The sequence below is a fragment of the Moschus berezovskii genome, chromosome 12 (assembly GCF_049115385.1).
Source record: "Moschus berezovskii isolate FMDL1 chromosome 12, NW_MosBer_1.0, whole genome shotgun sequence".
NCBI lineage: Eukaryota > Metazoa > Chordata > Mammalia > Artiodactyla > Moschidae > Moschus > Moschus berezovskii.
In genome coordinates, this window is record NC_142471.1 from 15,256,743 (window position 1) to 15,276,221 (window position 19,479).

The 19,479-nt window shown below is 40.7% G+C and overlaps 1 protein-coding gene across 4 annotated transcripts in view; it reads right to left on the reverse strand.

The window, feature by feature from the left end:
* The window catches only part of FAM13C (family with sequence similarity 13 member C), a 147,485-nt gene that overhangs the window by 118,337 nt on the left and 9,669 nt on the right, over positions 1 to 19,479 (reverse strand). For all 4 annotated transcript variants that reach the window (XM_055425679.2, XM_055425678.2, XM_055425677.2 and 1 more), the window contains 2 exons: positions 18,878 to 18,934; positions 13,763 to 13,958 (listed from right to left, as the gene is read on the reverse strand). In XM_055425679.2, coding sequence (XP_055281654.2) covers positions 13,763 to 13,837 — 75 coding nt within the window. In that variant the 5' untranslated portion in view covers positions 13,838 to 13,958; positions 18,878 to 18,934. The remainder of the gene's footprint in view (positions 1 to 13,762; positions 13,959 to 18,877; positions 18,935 to 19,479) is intronic.

A 19,479-nucleotide genomic window follows, 5' to 3' on the forward strand; every position in this document is an offset into this window, starting at 1 on the left:
AGGCTTCAGGTTGATATGTTATAATTCAGTCCCAAAGTGATATTTAACCATGTTTGATAAAGTTTAGATTGGCAATTCCTAGTTCCCTGAAATGTCAGTTCATTATGTTTCTGCTCTCCAGACTTTCCAAACAGCTTCCCTTCCAAGCTCCAAAACAGGCTGTCTAAGTCCTTACTAAGCTGTTTTCTTTGCCTAAAGAACGCCCTGCTCTTGGATAAATATCACCAAGTAAAAGAAGATGTGAATTTGCATATCTGTGTGCATGCAGAAACCCAGCACCCGCAGCTGACAATATTCCAATTGTCAAATCCACTTTCTATATGAAGGATTATTTTGGGATTATATTTTAAAATGCCTCTTCATCACAGTACCATAAGTTTAGCTAGTATCACCCAAAGTCACTACAATCTTCTGGCAAAACTAAAACCACAATTATTCCTGCTGCTACTGCTGCTAAGTCGCTTCAGTCGTGTCCAACTCTGTGCAACCCCATGGACGGCAGTCCACCAGGCTCCCCCATCCCTGGGATTCTCCAGGCAAGAACACTGGAGTGGGTTGCCATTTCCTTCTCCAATGCATGAAAGTGAAAAGTGAAAGTGAAGTCTCTCAGTCGTGTCCGACTCTTTGCGACCCCATGGACTGCAGCCCACCAGGCTCCTCCATCCATGGGATTCTCCAGGCAAGAGTACTGGAGTGGGGTGCCATCACCGTCTCTGACAATTATTCCTAGATAAAATATATCTGATGATCTCTGAAATTTCATTTGGCAAATAGAGAAAAAAACAATAACTAAACCTACTTCTTTTTTCCAGATAATAATGAAGCAGGTGTCTAAAGGAAGGTATGTGGGACTTCTCTGGTAATGCAGTGAATAATAATGAAGCAGGTGTTTAAAGAAGGTATGTGGGACTTCCCTAGTAATGCAGTGGATGGGAGTCTGCCTGCCAATGCAGGGGGATGAGAGTTCAATCCCTGGTCTAGGAGGATTCCATATGCTGCAGAGTAGGTGGGCCCATGTGCTGCAGCTGCTGACCCTGCACTCTAGAGCTGGTTAGCTGCAACTACTGAGCCCATGTATTGCAACTACTGAAACCTGCATGTTCTAGGGCCTATGAGCCATAAGTGACGAGCCCCTGTGCTGCAACTACCTAGCCTGCATGCTGCAACTACTAAAAACCACGCACCTAGAGCCTGAGTTCAGTAACAAGAGAGGCCATGGCAATGAGAAGCCCATGCTCCACAACCAAGAGTAGCCCCTGCTGTCCACAACTGGAGAAAGCCTGAGCAGCAATGAAGACTCAACACAGCCAAGTAAATAAATACGTACATATTTAAAGGAAGGGATGCTTATATAAAACTCCAATTCCTGTGAGAAACAATAATATAATGCCATATATCTCTTTTGGTGAATTAGCCTAATTAACACTCTCTTCCTTCTTCTAGTCCTTGACACAAAGAATATTAATACACCAGTATTTTGAAGAACTGGAAAAGAAAAAGACCAATTAACTCCTTGCTGTAGGTTATATGCTACTTGGAAAAGAGATATGGAAGTCATTAGTGCTGCTGGCCAGGATTTCATTCTTCCCCTGGGGACACACTGTCAGGTTAGACTGCCTTGTCCTATGCTATAAAGTGTGGTATAGGGGGATATATGACCAGCTCTGGCCAATTAGTAGAGAATAGAAATATTGTGTGTGGCTTCAGGCCTATCATTGGTTCAAAATCCTCTAGAGCTCTCTTCTCTCTCTAATTCAAAACCAGCACATGCAAGATTGTCACTGTTTGTTTAAAGTCCTTAATCGACCTCCATGAACACACTTCCTAGTAACTAATGATGGATATAAAACATGTATAAATGATGCACTTCTGTTGGTTTAAACTACTAAGGTTTGGGATTGCAGCAGAGCCCAGCCTAGCTTAACTCGGGAGATGTGCAATTATTGAAGTTTTAGTATATATCCAGCCAAATGAGTCTAAGAAACATTCTATACATTCTCTTTAGAGCCCTAAAACTTGCTGAACAGTTAAGGTTAAATCTTTATCACTTTTAGTTCTCAACAAACTCTTATGATAACTATAAATTATTATCTCTGCTTTATTGATGGAAAAATAAACAAATGACCTAGTAAGCAGATGTTTAAAGTCACATAGAAAGTAAATGACTGAGAAGGAATTTGAACCCATATCCATTAGGAACTACAGACCATTTTTTCTACCACCTCACTATACTGCCATTCAATACTTTAGCTCTGCAAGTTAGTAAAGGAAAATTCTCCATAGTAGAGGGAGCAAGTCTTGGAAGCCCACGGAGGGTGTCCCATGGATGCTTTACTCCCCTTTCTATATGCTGATAGGCTTTGACTATGGGCTACATGTATAATGTCAGAGATCATCTTTGGAACTACATAGGGAAATTAGAGATTCTTTAAACCAGAATTTATTTATCTATGCAAAGCATGCAGAAGAAAAAGATAAACAAACTTAAGAACCATCCTATATAGCAGCCACCTGTATATCTGCTGAACAGTATAGGCAGCATGTAAGTAGAGACCAGTCCTTGCCATCCCCCAGTGCTATATTCAGAAGGATCAATACCATCAATACCATCTTGTTCATGCTTTTTAAGGGGAATTCTTCTGTAACTTCCATCATAGGTTGGAATATCAATTAGATAATGGACTATACAGTCCATGGAATTTTCCAGGCCAGAATACTGGAGTGGGTAGCCTTTCCCTTCTCCAGGGGATCTTCCCAACCCAGGGATTGACCCAGGTCTCCCACATTGCAGGCGGATTCTTTACCAGCTGAGTCACAAGGGAAGCTCAAGAATACTGGAGTGGGTAGCCTATCCCTTCTCCAGGGGATCTTCCCGACCCAGGAACCGAACCGGGGTCTCCTGCATTGCAGGTGGATTATTTACCAACTGAGCTATCAGGGAAGCCCATTTAAGTTCTGTAACCTCCATCATAGGTGGAATATCAATTAGATAATGTGGCCGTGGGCACTACAATGTTAACATTTCAAATGCCCCGCTGTCTCAAACCAGTTATATGAACACAGACTCCCTCTTAGTGACAATTTTTTTAACTTCTGAGATTCAGTGTCCAGGCAAACAAGGCACATTACTTAATTTTAAGATTCCTTCATGTTAGTATTAAGCTGAATATATTTCCTTATTTGGAAAAAAAAAGGAATAAAGCTTATATTACAGACATTCTGATTCCTTCCTAAAAATATCTTTCTCCATCAGCTTAATTACTAATAACAGGTTGGTAGCTATTTCAAGAGGAGTATCAGAATCAGATACACCATGAGAAACAAGTAAATCCAAACATTGACTCAAATGGCCTCACTTTCAAGGACCCTGAATTTCTCTACACTGTATCCCCCGTGAATCTCAACCATTTTACTCTTGGAGGAGTGATGGGGAACCTGGAAAAAAAATCCAGAGGACCATATTTTATCCAGGCCAGTAACAAGTCTTCCCCCAAATCCATACCTCAACAGGAACTGAAGTAAAACCTTTACACTGGAGCTGCAAAACCAGTTAAGAGAAATAATGCATCACAAACTAACGTGTCAAAACAATTATCTAACTAAGACCAACTGTTAGAATCATAGTGAATTCATGCTTTTGACAGTGCAAAAAGCAAGCCTTCAAAGGCATACTCAGAACTTAAAAGTCTTCCTTTTACTGAAAAATAAGTGAAATTCTACCAAAATTCATTTTAGCTTTCCAGGGCTCTCAATTTCAATCAGCTATTCAGGTTCTCTTGCTTTTATCATTTGCCCTAGCTCAATGGTTCAGTAATATATTAAGAACAACGTACATAAAGTAGACTTATAATTGGAAATAGAACTTTCCTTCTTTTTCGGGTTAAAAAAAATGACTCAGAATTAGCTATTGTCTTTCTGTTAATTCAGAGGCTAACACAGAAAGAATAAGGGCTACACTCTCCCAAAACAGAAATGTAGTAAATACTTCAAAGTTAAGTTATTCTGCCTTAAAATCTTTTTTTTTGGAGGGGAGGGTTCATTTCTACAGAAAGATAAAAATGTAGTTTTCACAATCAGATCTGGATCCTTTTCCAGCTTAATAACACATCAACTAGAGATAAGTGGAAGAAACCTAATACTGATGTATACCAGACCCAACAGCTCGTTTCCCCAAGGAAGTGGATTAGCAGCATGATCACAGCACACAGCTCACTGCAGAAAACTATAGCCTCCTACTTTTTGTCTTCGACTAAAATAGCCATCAGAGAAGGAGGACAGAAGGATTGCGCATAGTCTGGAGCCAGCTGGAAGGAAGTAAAGATGGTTAGACCTGATCTACCAATGCTAACTCTAAATGCCCTTTGCACCCTTATGAGGTCCAATACAAGAAGTTGGTTCTGTTGGTCAAATCTAATCATCCTCAAATCAGGCTACTAGTAATTAGTACTACAGCAATACAGAATTGATTTTAATTTCTCACGACGTATTACAACACATAAAATCTATTGTCTTTTAAAAACCAGGATAAACTCATTTTTTTTTTTTTGGAATAATGATAAAATGCATTTACTTGTTTCTGTTTGCCTATTTTTCTTTTCCACCATGCCGCATGGTTTCATGTGGTTTGAGGGATCTTAGTTCCCCAACTAGGGACTGAACCCAGACCCTGAGAATGAAAACACTGAGTCCTAACCACTGTACCACCAAGGAATTTCCTAATTTTTACTTTTTCCTGGAGTATAGTTGATTTACAATGTTATGTTAGTTTCAGGTGTACAGCAAATTGATTCAATTATATATATACATACACACACATATATCTGTTCTTTCTCAGATTCTTTTCCATTTAGATTATCACAGAATACTGAGTAGAGTTCACTATGCTATAAAGTAGGTCTTTGCTGATTTTCTATTTTCTATATAGTGTGCATATGCTAATTCTAAACTCCTAATTAGCATATGTTAATTTAATAAGTAGAGGAATGTCAACAAATAAGGATTTTTAATTAAACAGTAGGTTTCTACATTTTTTCCTGTGTAATCAGGAAAGTGTGAATATGAAAAATTAATATGAGACAAATAGGTGTAGAAAATGATACAAATTGTACTAAAAACAGGAAAGACTGATCTAGATGGCTGGTCACACAAAAAGTAGAAAGTATGCGTGCTGGTGGGGAAAGGGGTCATCTCATAGTCAATTTCAAAGTTTACCAAGATAAAGAATTACCTAAATATTCTAAAGGAAAGAGATGAAAGAAACCTCCAGAGTTCACTATTAATCATGAGATGATGCACACATACTTTTTACTGAAATATAACTGATATAACATTATAACAATGAATTGAGATATGTGTATTTTGCAAAATGATAACCAAAATAAGTGTAGTTAACATTAATCACCACACATAGCTACCAAATTTTTTTTCTCTGTGATGAGAATTTTTAAGAGCTATGCTCTTAGCAACTTTCAAATCTACAACACAGTACTATTAACCAGTCACCTTGCTGTACATGACATTCCCAGGACTTACATCTAGAAATCTGTATCTTTTGATTTTTACCACCTTCACCCACTTCACCCACTTGTCACTTTTTGGGTAGTTTTTCACAACATATATATATACTGTATTACCTTCAATTAGTTCTCCTTCCTAGAAAGGGTGATTGCTATTTAATATGACATTCCACAGGATAGCAAACTGTTAACTTGATTCTACTTTGATGAAGAGTTTCTGCTTAGCACAGACTCTTAAATTCTGTTTTAACTTCAAGTTCATCATATCAATAAACTCTAATATTAGCATCAATAAAACTTGACCCTTCAGGAAACATGTCATCAAATGGTCTTTCTCCAAGCCATTCTTTCACAAAGCCCTCTATCTAAGAAAGACAAGCATTCTCTAATAATGAGCAATGCTGAGCATCTTATCATGTGCCTATTGGCTATCTGTATGGCTTCTCTGGAGAAATGTCTATTTAGGTCTTCTGCCCAGTTTTGGATTTGAGTTGCATGAGTAGTTCATATATTTTCAAAATTAATCCTTCATCGGTCCCATCATTTCCAATATTTTCTCCCAGTCCATAGGTTGTCTTTCTGTTTTGTTTATGGTTTCCTTTGTTGTACAAAAGCTTTTAAGTTTGATTCGGTCCCATTTATTTTTCCTTTTATTTCTATTGTCTTGGGAGACCGATCTAAGAAAATATTGCTATAATTTACATCAAAACATATTTTGCCTATGTTCCCTTCTAGGAGTTTAATGGTGTCATGTCTTATATTTAAGCCTTTAAGTCAGTTTGAGTTTATTTTTGTACATGGTGTGAGGGAATGTTCCAACTTCACTGATTCACAGGCAGCTGTCTAGCTTTCCTAACACCACTTGCCAAACAGTCTTTTCTCCATTGTATATTCTTGTCTCCTTTTTCAAAGATCAATTAACCATAGGTGAGTGGGTTTATTTATGGGCTCTCTAGTCTCATCCATATGTCTAGTTTTGTGCCAATACTGCCCCATTTTGATTAGTGTTGGGGATTCCCTGGTAGCTCAGCTGGTAAAGAATCTGCCTATAATGCAAGAGACCTTGGTTTGATTCCTGGGTCGGGAAGAACTGCTGGAGAAGGGATAGGCTACCCACTCCAGTACGCTTGGGCTTCCCTAGTGGCTCAGCTGGTAAAGAATTCACCTGCAATGCAGGAGACCTGCATTCAATCCCTGGATTGGGAAGATCCCTTGGAGAAGGGAACAGCTATCCACTCCGGTATTCTGGCCTGGAGAATTCCATGGACTGTATAGTCCCATGGGGTCGCAAAGAGTCGGACACTACTGAGCGACTTCCACTTCACTCGATTACTGTAGCTTTGCAGTACTGTTTTAAGTCTGGAAGAGTTAGGACTCCACCTTTGTTCTTTTTCCTCAGGATTGCTTTGGCAATTCTGGGTCTTCTATGGTTCCATAAAATCTTTAGGATTATTTGTTCTCATTCTGTGAAAAATGTCACTCAATTTGATAGGAATCACTTTAAATTTGTCAATTGTTTTGGGGAGTAAGTCCATTTTAACAATATTAATTCTTCTAATCCAAGAGCATGGGATATCTTTCCATCTTTCCATTTCCATCTTTGATTATCTTTATGAATGTTTTATAGTTTTCAGTGTCTAAGTCTTTTACCTCCTTGGTTAGATTTATTCCGAAGTATTTTTAATGTGATTTTAAATGTGTTTTTTTTTTTTTTTTTTACTTTCGCTTATTTCAGTGTTTGTGTAAAGAAATGCAACAAGCTGTGGTAAATTCTTCATGAGATGGGAATACCAGACCAACTGACCTGCCTCCTGAAAAATCTACATGCAGGTCAAGAAGTAACAGTTAGAACTGTACATGGAACATCAGACTGGTTCCAAATCAGGAAAGGAGTTTGTCAAGGCTGTATACTGTCACCCTGCTTATTTAACTTCTATGCAGAGTACATCATAAGAAACACTGGGCTGGAGGAAGCACAAGCTGGAATCAAGATTGCCAGGAGAAATATCAATAACCTCAGATATGCAGATGATACCACCCTTATGGCAGAAAGCGAAGAAGAACTAAAGAGCCTCTAGATGAAAGTGAAAGAGGAGAATGAAAAAGTTGGCTTAAAAGTCAACATTCAGAAAACTAAGATCACGGCATCTGGTCCCATCATTTCATGGAAAATCGATGAGAAACAATGAAAACAGTGAGAGACTTTTTGGGGAGGTGGCTCCAAAATCACTGCAGATGGTGACTGCAGCCACAAAATTAAGAGAAGTTTGCTCCTTGGAAGCAAAGCTATGACCAACCTAAACAGCATATTAAAAACCAGAGACATTACTTTGCCAACAAAGGTCTGTATAGTCAAAGCTACGGTTTTTCCAGTGGTCATGTATGGATGTGAGAGTTGGACCATAAAGAAAGCCTAGTGCCGAAGAATTGATGTTTTGAACTGTGGTGTTGGGGAAGATTCTTGAGAGTCCCTTGGACTGCAAGGAAATCCAACCAGTCCATCCTAAAGGAAATCAGTCCTGAATATTCACTGGAAGGACTGATGTTGAAGCTGAAACTCCAATACTTTGGCCACCTGATGGGAAAAACCGATTCACTGGAAAAGACTCTGATGCTGGGAAAGATGGAAGGCAGGAGGATAATGGGACAACAGAGGTAGAGATGGTTGGATGGCAACACCAACTTGATGGACATGAGTTTGAGCAAGTTCTGGGAGTTGGTGATAGACAGGGAAGCCTGGGATGCTGCAGTCCATGGGGTCACAAAGAGTCGGACACGACTGTGTGACTGAACTGGACTGAACGTTATGAACTGTTTTCAGTTATTTTCTGTATTCTTGATGCTCTGGGTTTTCGGGCCACAGTGACTAGGGAAAGACTGTCTCTCCCAGGGCTTACCAATTCTTAGGTAGAGCAAGCATAACAAGTGACTTGCCCTGGAGCATGCCTTTCATATTCAAACTGACAATCCAGAGTTCATACTCTCAACTCCCTCTTCCATCTGCTTCATGTGTTCCAAGAAGTAATATTCCTCTGTCCTACATATCCCAGGGCCTGGTATCAGACCACTAGAAAGAATTCCTATACCTTGGAGTCCAATGAGATTATTCAAATCAGCCAATTTCAAGATTGCTTACTCTGCCGTGACTTGTTTTTCCAATAAAAACAATAATAAAGTCTCCTGACCATGCTGTCCCCTTGCCCCATCTTCCTCCTGACCAATTTTTGGTGCTTTCCTATGTGGCTTGCCATGACACGGCACGCCTGTCTCCTTAAGAACTATGAATAGGAACCTTTCCAAATGGCAGTCATGGTCTGTTCTGTAGGCTTCCTTATACTTGAACAACAATAAAACCTACATTTAAAAGCCATTTTTTATATAAGCTGAAATATTTTAAAATGATATTTGAGTCTTACTGACTCCCATAGTTCAGAAACTCATACCAAATGTCCTTAACTTTCAATGGCAAAAGGGTTATCTCATATATTCAATAATAATGTCTTCCTTTTTACCAGAATATAATTGGAGAAATCTACTACCTAAATAACATCTTGCCTAGAATGTCATATGGAGAATGATGCTCCTTGGATCAGGTAGGAACTGAAGTGGCTTTATTATGGATTCAATACCTACAAAGGGCTCTTAGGATAACTGCCCTGCTATCTAGTTTACAGGATCCAGCCTTATAGGTGGTTAAGGACCATCACTTCCTGGCAGGCCAGGAACCTAGTTACTTTGGGGACTTCAATAAAACAAGAACTTACACAAATGCGTAAGTACTGCAAGTGAAAAAAGGTGGAAAGAATTTGTTGAACTTGATTTCCTTGCCTTAGGAATGCAAATAATAGAGGCATTAAAAGTCCAATCTGAGATTCCTTATGAAAAACTCCAAAGTTCAGTTCAGTTCAGTTCAGTTTAGTCGCTCAGTCGTGTCCGACTCTTAGCAACCCCATGAACCACAGCACGCCATGCCTCACTGTCCATCACCAACTCCCGGAGTTCACTCAAACTCATGTCCACAGAGTCGGTGATGCCATCCAGCCATCTCATTCTCTGTCATCTCCGTCTCCTCCTACCCCCAATCGCTCCCAGCATCAGAGTCTTTTCCAGTGAGTCAACTCGTCGGATGAGGTGGCCAAAGTATTGGAGTTTCAGCTTTAGCATCAGTCCTTCCAATGAACACCCAGGATTGATCTCCTCTAGAATGGACTGGTTGGATCTCCTTGCAGTCCAGGGGACTCTCAAGAGTCTTCTCCAACACCACAGTTCAAAAGCATCAATTCTTCGGCGATCAGCTTTCTTCACAGTCCAACTCTCACATCCATACATGACCACGGGAAAAACCATAGCCTTGACTAGATGGACCTTGGTTGGCAAAGTAATGTTTCTGCTTTTCAATATGCTATCCAGGCTGGTCACAACTTTCCTTCCAAGGAGTAAGCGTCTTTTAATTTCCTGGCTGCAATCAGCATCCGCAGTGATTTTGGAGCCCAAAAAAATAAAGTCTGACACGGTTTCCATTGTTTCCCCATCTATTTCCCAAGAAGTGATGGGACCAGATGCCATGATCTTCGTTTTCTGAATGTTGAGCTTCAAGCCAACCTTTTCACTCTCCTCTTTCACTTTCATCAAAAGGCCTTTGAGTTCCTCTTCACTTTCTGCCATAAGGATGGTGTCATAAATTATTCAAAATTATGTCTCTAGATTTTGCAAAGTATGTAAGAAAACCTAAGTGAGAGTGAAAGTGAAAGTCGCTCAGCTGTGTCTGATTCTTTGCAACCCCATGGACTGTACAGTCCATGGAATTCTCCAGGCCAGAATACTGGAGTAGGTAGCCTTTCCCTTCTCCAGGGGATCTTTCCAATCCAGGAATCGAACCAGGGTCTCCTTCATTGCAGGTGGATTCTTTACCAGCTGAGCCACAAGGGAAGCCCAAGAGTACTGGAGTGGGTAGCCTATCCCTTCTCCAGCGGATCTTCCCAACCCAGGAATCGAACCAGGGTCTCCTGCATTGCAGGTGGATTACCAACTAGAAAACCTATGTGGTAAATTATCACTTTTGCTGCACATTGGTAAATAATAAAGCCATACCTAATGAGACTAGGCTTACCTTATGATCAAGGTTAATCTTTCTTTGATATTATTATTATCACAAGAAAGAAGGAGAAACAGAAGGAGGGAGAGAATATAAGGAAAAATTATAAAAGACTGACATTTAGCAGATATTCTGGCTAGCTCATCCATCTGGATAATCTCTGCTTTTTTTTTTTTTTTTGCCTGTATCTAGGCTATTTTACAAGGTTACAAAGACAAAAATTAGCTTGTAGAAACCAATGACATGCAAATAATTTCTCTCCATAGAAATGTAAATTGTGATCACACAAAAGCAGTTGATTATCACCCTATAGATATTGCAAGTTTTGCCAATTCTGTGTGCATCAATAAATTTATCTGTAATCCTTGTCAGACTATAAATGTGCAATACTTTGCATTCTGCTTTTAACTAGTTGTAAATATCTCATTGATTTCCTCATTAATTCATGATTTAAATAAAATTTTTGACACATCTCTATTTCATATCTGTGTAAGAGACATGATTATATCCTCTTTTGAAACATGACTTTTTATAACTGAAAAAAGATATAATGCTATTTTATAGAAAAATACATATACCATTTTACAAAAAATTATTTATGTAATTATATACATGAAATATGTGTGTGTGTGTTCATGCTAAGTTGCTTTAGTCATGTCTGACTCTTTGCAACCCTATGGACTGTAGCCTGCCAGGCTCCTCTGTCCATGGGATTCTCCAGGCAAGAATACTGGAGTGGGTTGCTGTGCCCTCCTCCAGGGGATCTTCCCAACCCAGGGATTAACTCCCATCTCTTATGTCTCTTGCATTGGCTGGTGGGTTCTTTACCATTAGTGCCACCTGGGAAGCCCCACGTGAGAGTGTATGTGTGTGTGTGTGTGTGTACAAACAGCTGTGAGTCATTCAGGGAATAATACTGAGTGGCTGAGTGCCAGAGATCCAAAGATAGACAAGAAAGACTGACTCACTGACCTCAAGGAGCCTAAGTCCTAGTGGACCTAACACTCACTCAAACAATATTTGTCTAGCTTATGTGACCAACATCACAAAGCTTTCAGGCAGAGAGGAAAAACACACTTATAAAAATCTCTCCAAAGTAATCCTTTCTCAATAACTAATTATTGCTTAGGAGTACAATATATCACCAAAGGAAAAAAAATTCAGAGTGAAATAACAGGTTTTATATAAAAAGGGGGTAAGTAAATTGCTAGACTCATACTTGGAAGTTCTGGGTATCTCTTGTTAGAAACATTGTGCTTTTATGAAAAAGAGTTTCCACTCAAGTTCTTCTAAATCTGACTCAAGAGGTTATGTAATCCCGCTAAACTTTTGCTTTTCCATTTGTACAAAAAGATAATAATAACCATTTCATGGGATTGTCGTAAACATGGTACACGCCTGGAACACAGTAAATGCTTAAATAGTGTTAGCTGATTTTACTAATAATATTATTTATTGATGCTCAGTTCTTGATCAGTACTCAACCAATGTTAAATGTATCTCTCCAAAGTAAATGGGAAGACTGAAATCTGTTTCAAGTTTCTCTAAAATATGAAAAACCTAAAACTATATTACTGAAGTTCTCTTAGTCATTAGGGGGAAAAAAAATCTCATTGTGTACACAGAGATCTTAGAAATGGATTGGAAATCTTGCTGCAGTCCAGGATTCCAGTGCTGTATTATCAGAGAAGACTATACACGTCTCTCTTTCTCCTAGAATCTTCCTGTGATGAGCAACAAACTTGGAATGACTTGTGCCATTAGCACCTTACTACAAGTGATGATTGGGTAATTTCTACAAGGCCAGACTACAAGATGACAAGAAAGAGGGCATTCAAGGAGAGATGGCTGGTTACTCAAAGCCCACATTGTGGAAGGTGATCCTTAGTAGGAGATTCAAGGTCGGAGATTACCCAGAACCAGACTCTGCCGGCAGCCCTTTGAGCACCTGTGTCCTCTGCAGCACCACACTCCTAAACAAACCAGTGGTGGGTGTGCTCAGGAGTAGGCAGGGTCTCAAGTTCATCATAACTCCAGTGGTATTTCACACTTAACCTTGCCCTACAACTCAACTCACATTCAGAAAATCACAACAGTTTCATGAATGCAGAGGGCGTTTCATCTCACTGCAAAATTGACTAAATAAGAGGTCACAATGCCAAAAAAGAAGAGAGATAAAAAATCACAAGGCCAATAAGAAAATTACAAGATCAAATAAACTGCCCAGCCAAAGTTGTTCTATCAGAGATCACCTGGGACCTATTTGCTAGGTAGGACTGCACTTCAAGTTATTGTATAATTAATGTATTACACTGAGAGCCTCCCATATCATATTCAATGTCAATAGCTTAGTGTTAACAAAAAAACAAAGGTCACATTAATGAAGCACTTATGTCTCCAAAACTGCGTTAGGTGCATTACAAGTACAATCTTAAGGCTGGGACCATTAACCTCCCAGTAAGATTAAAATGGGTTATATTCATCTTTTTTCATAAGAGAGAATAAATTATTTGAGGGGTTTTAAGAGTTTTAAAAATCACATTCTTTGCTACCTCCCTCTACAACTAGAACAATAATCTAAATAAACAAATATGTGCATGTAGATAAAATGAATTACTTGAATCAAGTTGGACAGATGCTTCATTCACACATGTAAATATTTGCTGACCTCAAAGAACCAGATTCTCCACACACATTAAAACAGGCACATACATTGCTTGAGTGTTTTTCCAAAGCGACTAAACTTCAGCCTAAGAATAATGGCTCTAGATAACCCTGGGACTTTTGATCTGCTGAGAAGAGTCTCCACGTTTGGGGCCATTGTTTCCTGTCCTGGGTAAGTGAAGATCACTGGAGATCCTCCTCCACTCTCCCCTGCAAAGACTGCAGCAGCTCCTCTCAATCAAAGTCAAAGTCCAGCATTTAAGAGTAGCAGTATGAAAGGGTGCTTAATGAGCAGACTGCCCAGCACACAGCGCTATTAATACCCACGGAAGGGGAGCATGCATGCGTCCCAGGTCGCCGGTGCCCAATGACAAGTCAAGCTAATCACTGCCTACAAAAGAACGCGCTCAGTCCTTCACCAGAACCGTGCTCTCTCCAGAGACACACCCGGCCCGGCCAAGGTGCCCGAGGAGGTGGAGGCTGCTACCTGACTTTCTCCGTGGCTCCTCCCATTCTCCGCCTTGAAGATGGACTTAGGTTTCCGCGACTTGAAGTTGCCCATGGTGGGGCGCAGCACGTCCAGCCGTGGGGGCTGCTCTACATGCTGCGGCTCACTGGGCGGCGGCGCGGGCTCCTCTAGCGGAGGCCTGGCGTCGGGGTAATTTTCTTTATTGTCTTCATCTCTAGAATAGGAAAGACTCGGGTTTAGAAAGCACCAAAGAGTCTAATTACCCGCCCTGGGAAAGAGGCTGGCGATACCCACTGCTGTTCATTTACATGGCACTTGGCAAACTCTTTAGTGTAGACTGTTTCAGAGGGACTGAACTCACTTTTAGAACACGCCACACCCCCTTCCAGTCTTTGCTGTGAGCACATTTTCCGGAGCTGTAGCTCTGTACATGCTATCATATTTGCTTCCCTTTTCTCACTTCAATATGGTTTCACATATGTCATAGTTTTCTTTCACAATAATAATGTGAGATATCCTGGTTAGCTATGATTGTCCCCACTTTACAGATTAAGACTCTAAACCTCTGTGATTAAATAAGGTGCCAAACTGAAGGGCTCATTCACTCAGACCTGGAGTGGGCCCTCAGTCTCTCATGCAAGAGTTCTTGGCTCAAGGTGTTGATGTTTGCTCCTCACTGGAAAGTCTTCAATCTTATCTCCTTAGGACTTTCAGGGGCATTTAAAAGTTAAACTAGAGGGACTTCCCTGGTGGTTCAGTGGCTGAGAGTCCACCTCGCAGTGCAGGGGACACAGGTTTGATTTCTCGTCAGAGAACTAGGATCCCATATGTGGCAGAGCAACTAAGGTCTGAGCAGCAACTAAGGTCTGAGCGGCAACTAAGGTCTGAGCGGCAACTACTGAGCCCAGGCGATCAGGGCCCACACACCACAGTTAGAGAGTCTGTGTGTTATAGCTGAAGAGCCCACATGCCACAACTAAGGCCTGATGCTGCCTGATTAATTAGTTCATTAAAGATAAATTATAAAAAAAAGTTTAACTAGAGTCTATTTTAATAGGGTACATACAACCTCAATAGAATATAAGACAAGGGCCAAATTTCACCCAACCAAGCCACCTGTTTAAACCACACTTTCAATGCACAGCCAAGGATCCCAGTGTGTTGGTCCTGTTGGTGTGGAATGGCTGGAGAAGACTGACTGGGCTAGCATTACCTGCACATACTCAGTACCAGGGAGCACTGTTCATGTTCACCCATCAATCAAATTCAGTACAACACCATCCCGCCAATTTCCTCAAACAGTGACGTAATAACATTCTTAAGTCATTCGTCCCTCTTAAATCTAGATGTATTTTAGAATTCAGCAACTACCATAGCCAAATGGAGCATTCCCCTTACATCAGCGGTCCCCAACCTTTTCGGCACCAGGGACCAGTTTCGTGGAAAACCATTTTTCCATGGACAAGGTGGGGGGATGGCTCAGGCAGTACTGTGAGCAATGGGGAGCTAGGGAACTGAGTAGCAGAGGAAGTTTCACGCTTGCTCACTCACCTCCTGCTGTGTGGCCTGCGTTCCTAACAGGCCAGGAACCAGTCTGTGGCCCAGAGGTTTTGGGGACTCCTGCTTTATATGATCAATATCATCGTCCTGAACCCACTGGCAGCCATTTGGTATAGGTCATGTGATTCTGTAGGGCTGGCCACTTCCCCCTGGGAGTGTTTTCCCCTCTTTCTCACTAACCAGAAACAACCAAAGAAGAGATTTTGGCAAGGTCAGCTAGGAAATACTTCCTCATGGAAGTGCTTCCTCATGGCTCAAGAATACATTAATCCAAGAGAAAAGCCAAGAGAAAAGACCAGTAAATGAAAGATTTCTATGCCCGCTGCTCAGGATGTCTTTTTACAAATAAAAGATTAAACTAATTAAAATGCTACCAGGAGGATGAGCTGTCCAGCTAGTCCCTGGGAGAGGAGCAAAGAAAACATGGGGGTGGGAGGTCTGGAGCATGGTCAGGGTGCATGCAGTTGGGCAAGATGTGGAAATAAAATTATATGGAAGAGTTAAACTTAAGCCTCAGGACAAACTTAGTATCTGGTAAAGGAAAATCCAACAGGTGAAATTATTCTTCATGTTAGTTCAGTTCAGTCGCTCAGTTGTGTCAGACTCCTTGCAACTCCTGCCAGTAACAGTGGTTACTGTTTTCCCTTAAGATCATTTATAATTTAACAAAAAATTCTAAATCACTAATAGGTTTGGAAACCAGTATCAAACTATGAGTTTGAAATAAATGTCTCTAGTTCATTTGAAATACCTGTCTCTCACTAGAAACAAACACTACTCATCTACATACTCTATGTTCCTGGTGAGCAACAAAAGAAGGAAGAGCAGCTTTTACCATAACCTAAATGTTTCTTAAAGAGACGTGAATACCAGACCACCCGACCTGCCTCCTGAGAAATCTGCATGCAGGTCAAGAAGCAACAGTTAGAATTCTATATGGGACAACAAATTGGTTCCAAATTGGGAAAGGAGCACATCAAGGCTGCATATCATCATGCTGCTTATTGAACTTATATGCAGAGTACATCATGAGAAATGCTGGGCTGGATGAAGCACAAGCTGGAATCAAGGTGACCAGAAGAAATATCAATAACCTCAGATATGCAGATAATACCACCCTTATGGCAGAAAGTGAAGAAGAACTAAAGAGCCTCTTGAGGAAAGTGAAAGAGGAGAATGAAAAAGTTGACTTAAAACTCAACATTCAGAAAACTAAGATCATGGCATCCAGTTCCATAACTTCATGGCAAATAGATGTGGAAACAGTGTCAGACTTTATTTTTTGGGCTCCAAAATCACTGCAGAGGATGACTGCAACCTTGAAATTAAAAGAAGCTTGCTCCCTGGAAGAAAAGCTATGACCAACCTAGACAGCATGTTAAAAAGCAGAGACATTACTTTGCCAACAAAGGTCTGTCTAGTCAAAGCAATGGTTTTTCCATAGTCATGTATGGATGTGAAAGTTGGACTGTAAAGAAAGCTGAGTGCTGAAGAATTGATGCTTTTGAACTGTGGTGTTGGAGAAGACTCTTGAGAGTCCCTTGGACTGCAAGGAGATCCAACCAGTCCATCCTAAAAGAGATCAGTCCTGAGTGTTCATTGGAAGGACTGATGCTGAAGCTGAAACTCCAATACTTTGGCCACCTGATGCAAAGAACCAACTCATTGGAAAAGATCCTGATGCTGGGAAAGATTGAAGGCAGGAGGAGAAGGGGATGACAGAAGATGAGATGGTTGGATGGCATCACCAACTGGATGGACATGAGTTTGAGCAAGCTCCAGGAGTTGGTGATGGACAGGGAAGCCTGGCATGCTGCAGTCCATGGGGCTGCAAAGAGATGGACATGACTGAGCTGAACTGAAATGTTCCTCATTCAGGGAGAATTCTAGAACACTCAAGAATAAGAAAAAAGTGACTTTTCAAATCTAAAATGACTGTTTTGATAGACTGCGTCCTAAAAATAAAACCTGAATTTTGTTTTTATGTCATATTTTCAAGGCACCCAAAAGATGTAAATGTCGTTCTTGATTTGAAGAACAAGGAAGGTGGGGGGCAGGGGGAAGCACTTTCTCTTATTATACAAATGCAAAACATAAATACAAAAGTCATCTTTATGAATACATTTCCAACCTATTACTGGTTCCTCAGAATCCCCAAAACAGAGTACAGGTAATGTAATTTATGTCATTTCTTATTGCAATCAGCCATAACTGAGAATGAACATGGTGTTCTAAAAAGAACAAGAGTCCAAAAGATCCTCCCCTTGTTAGAAATGCATCCTGAGCCACAGCACCTCACCTCTACGCCCCTCATCCACAGGATACTATGCATCTCTAGTACAGTAGTACCAGGAGTAGAGTCTCTGTGAAAAGCCTACCAAAGAAAGTTGGCTCCAGACCAAAATCCAATAAATGGGGGCTATTGTTATTTTCACATGGGGCCTTAGGTGAGTAGCTGTTTGTGAAGAAAAAACTGAAGGCTATTTTTAGTCTTTCCAATGCCTCCAGGATAAATTCCAAACTCCTTTGCAGGGTACTTAAAACTTTTGTAATCAAGTCTTTGTTTATCTCTGGAACTTTATTTCTTACCACTCCTGGCCTCCTCAGTCAGCTCTCAGGGTTCCTGCCATCCTGAACTTGCTTCAACTTGAATTCTCTCTGCCCTCTGTTGGCTAGCCAGTAATTTGTTCCCACTGCTTGGTAGCATCATAGTTTTTGGCCTTATATTCCACCAAAAAAAAAAGAAGTCATATGCCACATGTAATTTTCTTCAGGAATCCATCCCAGAAACCTCACTGGGCTATTTGGTCCTTCTAAGTGAGTCTTGTTTCCCTGTAGTAAAATAGCACTTAATGCACTGGAGCATCATCATCTATATTCTTGTCTATCTTCTCCAGTGCACTGAACACCTGGGAACAGAGGCTGATTTGTATTTCTACATCCCTTATCTGTCTCCACTGGTTCCTGATGCACACAAAAAAAGTATGAAACAAAAGCCTTCAACAAATGTTCCTTATCCAACAAGTGGACTTTTGTGTCACATAGAGCAGAGTCCAAATTCTGCCTCATCACAGCTGTGTTATTCTGGATGAGCTATAATCCCTCTGAGTCTCGGTTTTTCCACCTCAGATGAAGAAGGAAACAACAGCTTCCTTTTGGCTGTTAAGATTAAATAATGAAATGTATGTGAAAGTGCTTGAACACAGCAAACATGGAATAGAAATGGTTAATGTTAAGATTTTGCCATCATACCAAGAACCCCCTGATGACCAAGACTGCCATGTTTGGTGAATAATTCTAGAACCTCTTCCTTAAAGTCTATGATGGGAACATTTAGATGCACTAATCAATGTTTAATTCTATAGGCATTTACTGAGCATTCTCCATAGAAAAGATGCTGTCCTGAGTGCTAAGGGGTTATCCAAAAGTGAACAAAACTTCCTTCAAGAGCTGATAATCTATTAGAGGAAACAGGACATGAGAACAAATCATTAGAATTCAAAGAGAGTTAAGACACCAGACCAGATCGTTTCTGTCCTTCGTAATTAAGAACCCAGCAATGGTGGCTCCTACCTGAGACTGGAGCAATCAGTCTGATCTTCATGCAGAGAGATTGCGTCTTCGTCACACCTGAAGAGAGGAAATAAAACCACATCATATCCAACCGTCTGCTGAAGCAGTCCTTCTAGAATTATCTGAAGAGTAGCACAGGAAACTAAAGAAAGGAACAATCTTTACCACTCTCACCCAAACCAGCGTCAATTCCTCAGATGTCTACCAGGTAGTGATACCAGTGCTGCCATATCATGTGAGCTTAGAACCAGAGCTGACACTGCTTTTTCATCCACTGCTCTGTATCACCTCAACTAACAAGACCTTAGCAACCTAAGTGTTCACAGCACTTGAGGGAACATCTGACACCAAGACTGGTGGATTGTCGTTGGCTCCAAAGGGACACAGCTACACACCTCCTGGCGTTTCTTCTGCCTTAGGCAGTCCCAAACCATACCAGCTGCCATCTGGCCTGCTCCACTGGCCTCCAGACTTTCCTGACCTCCTTCCTTTTCACAGAACTTATGAAATAACCTTATGAAAAATTCTTGGCTTTTCCATACTGGAAAATCTCCAGAGCTCCACACTGCCTAAGGGCATCTTGAGGAGGACCACGGTCTCAC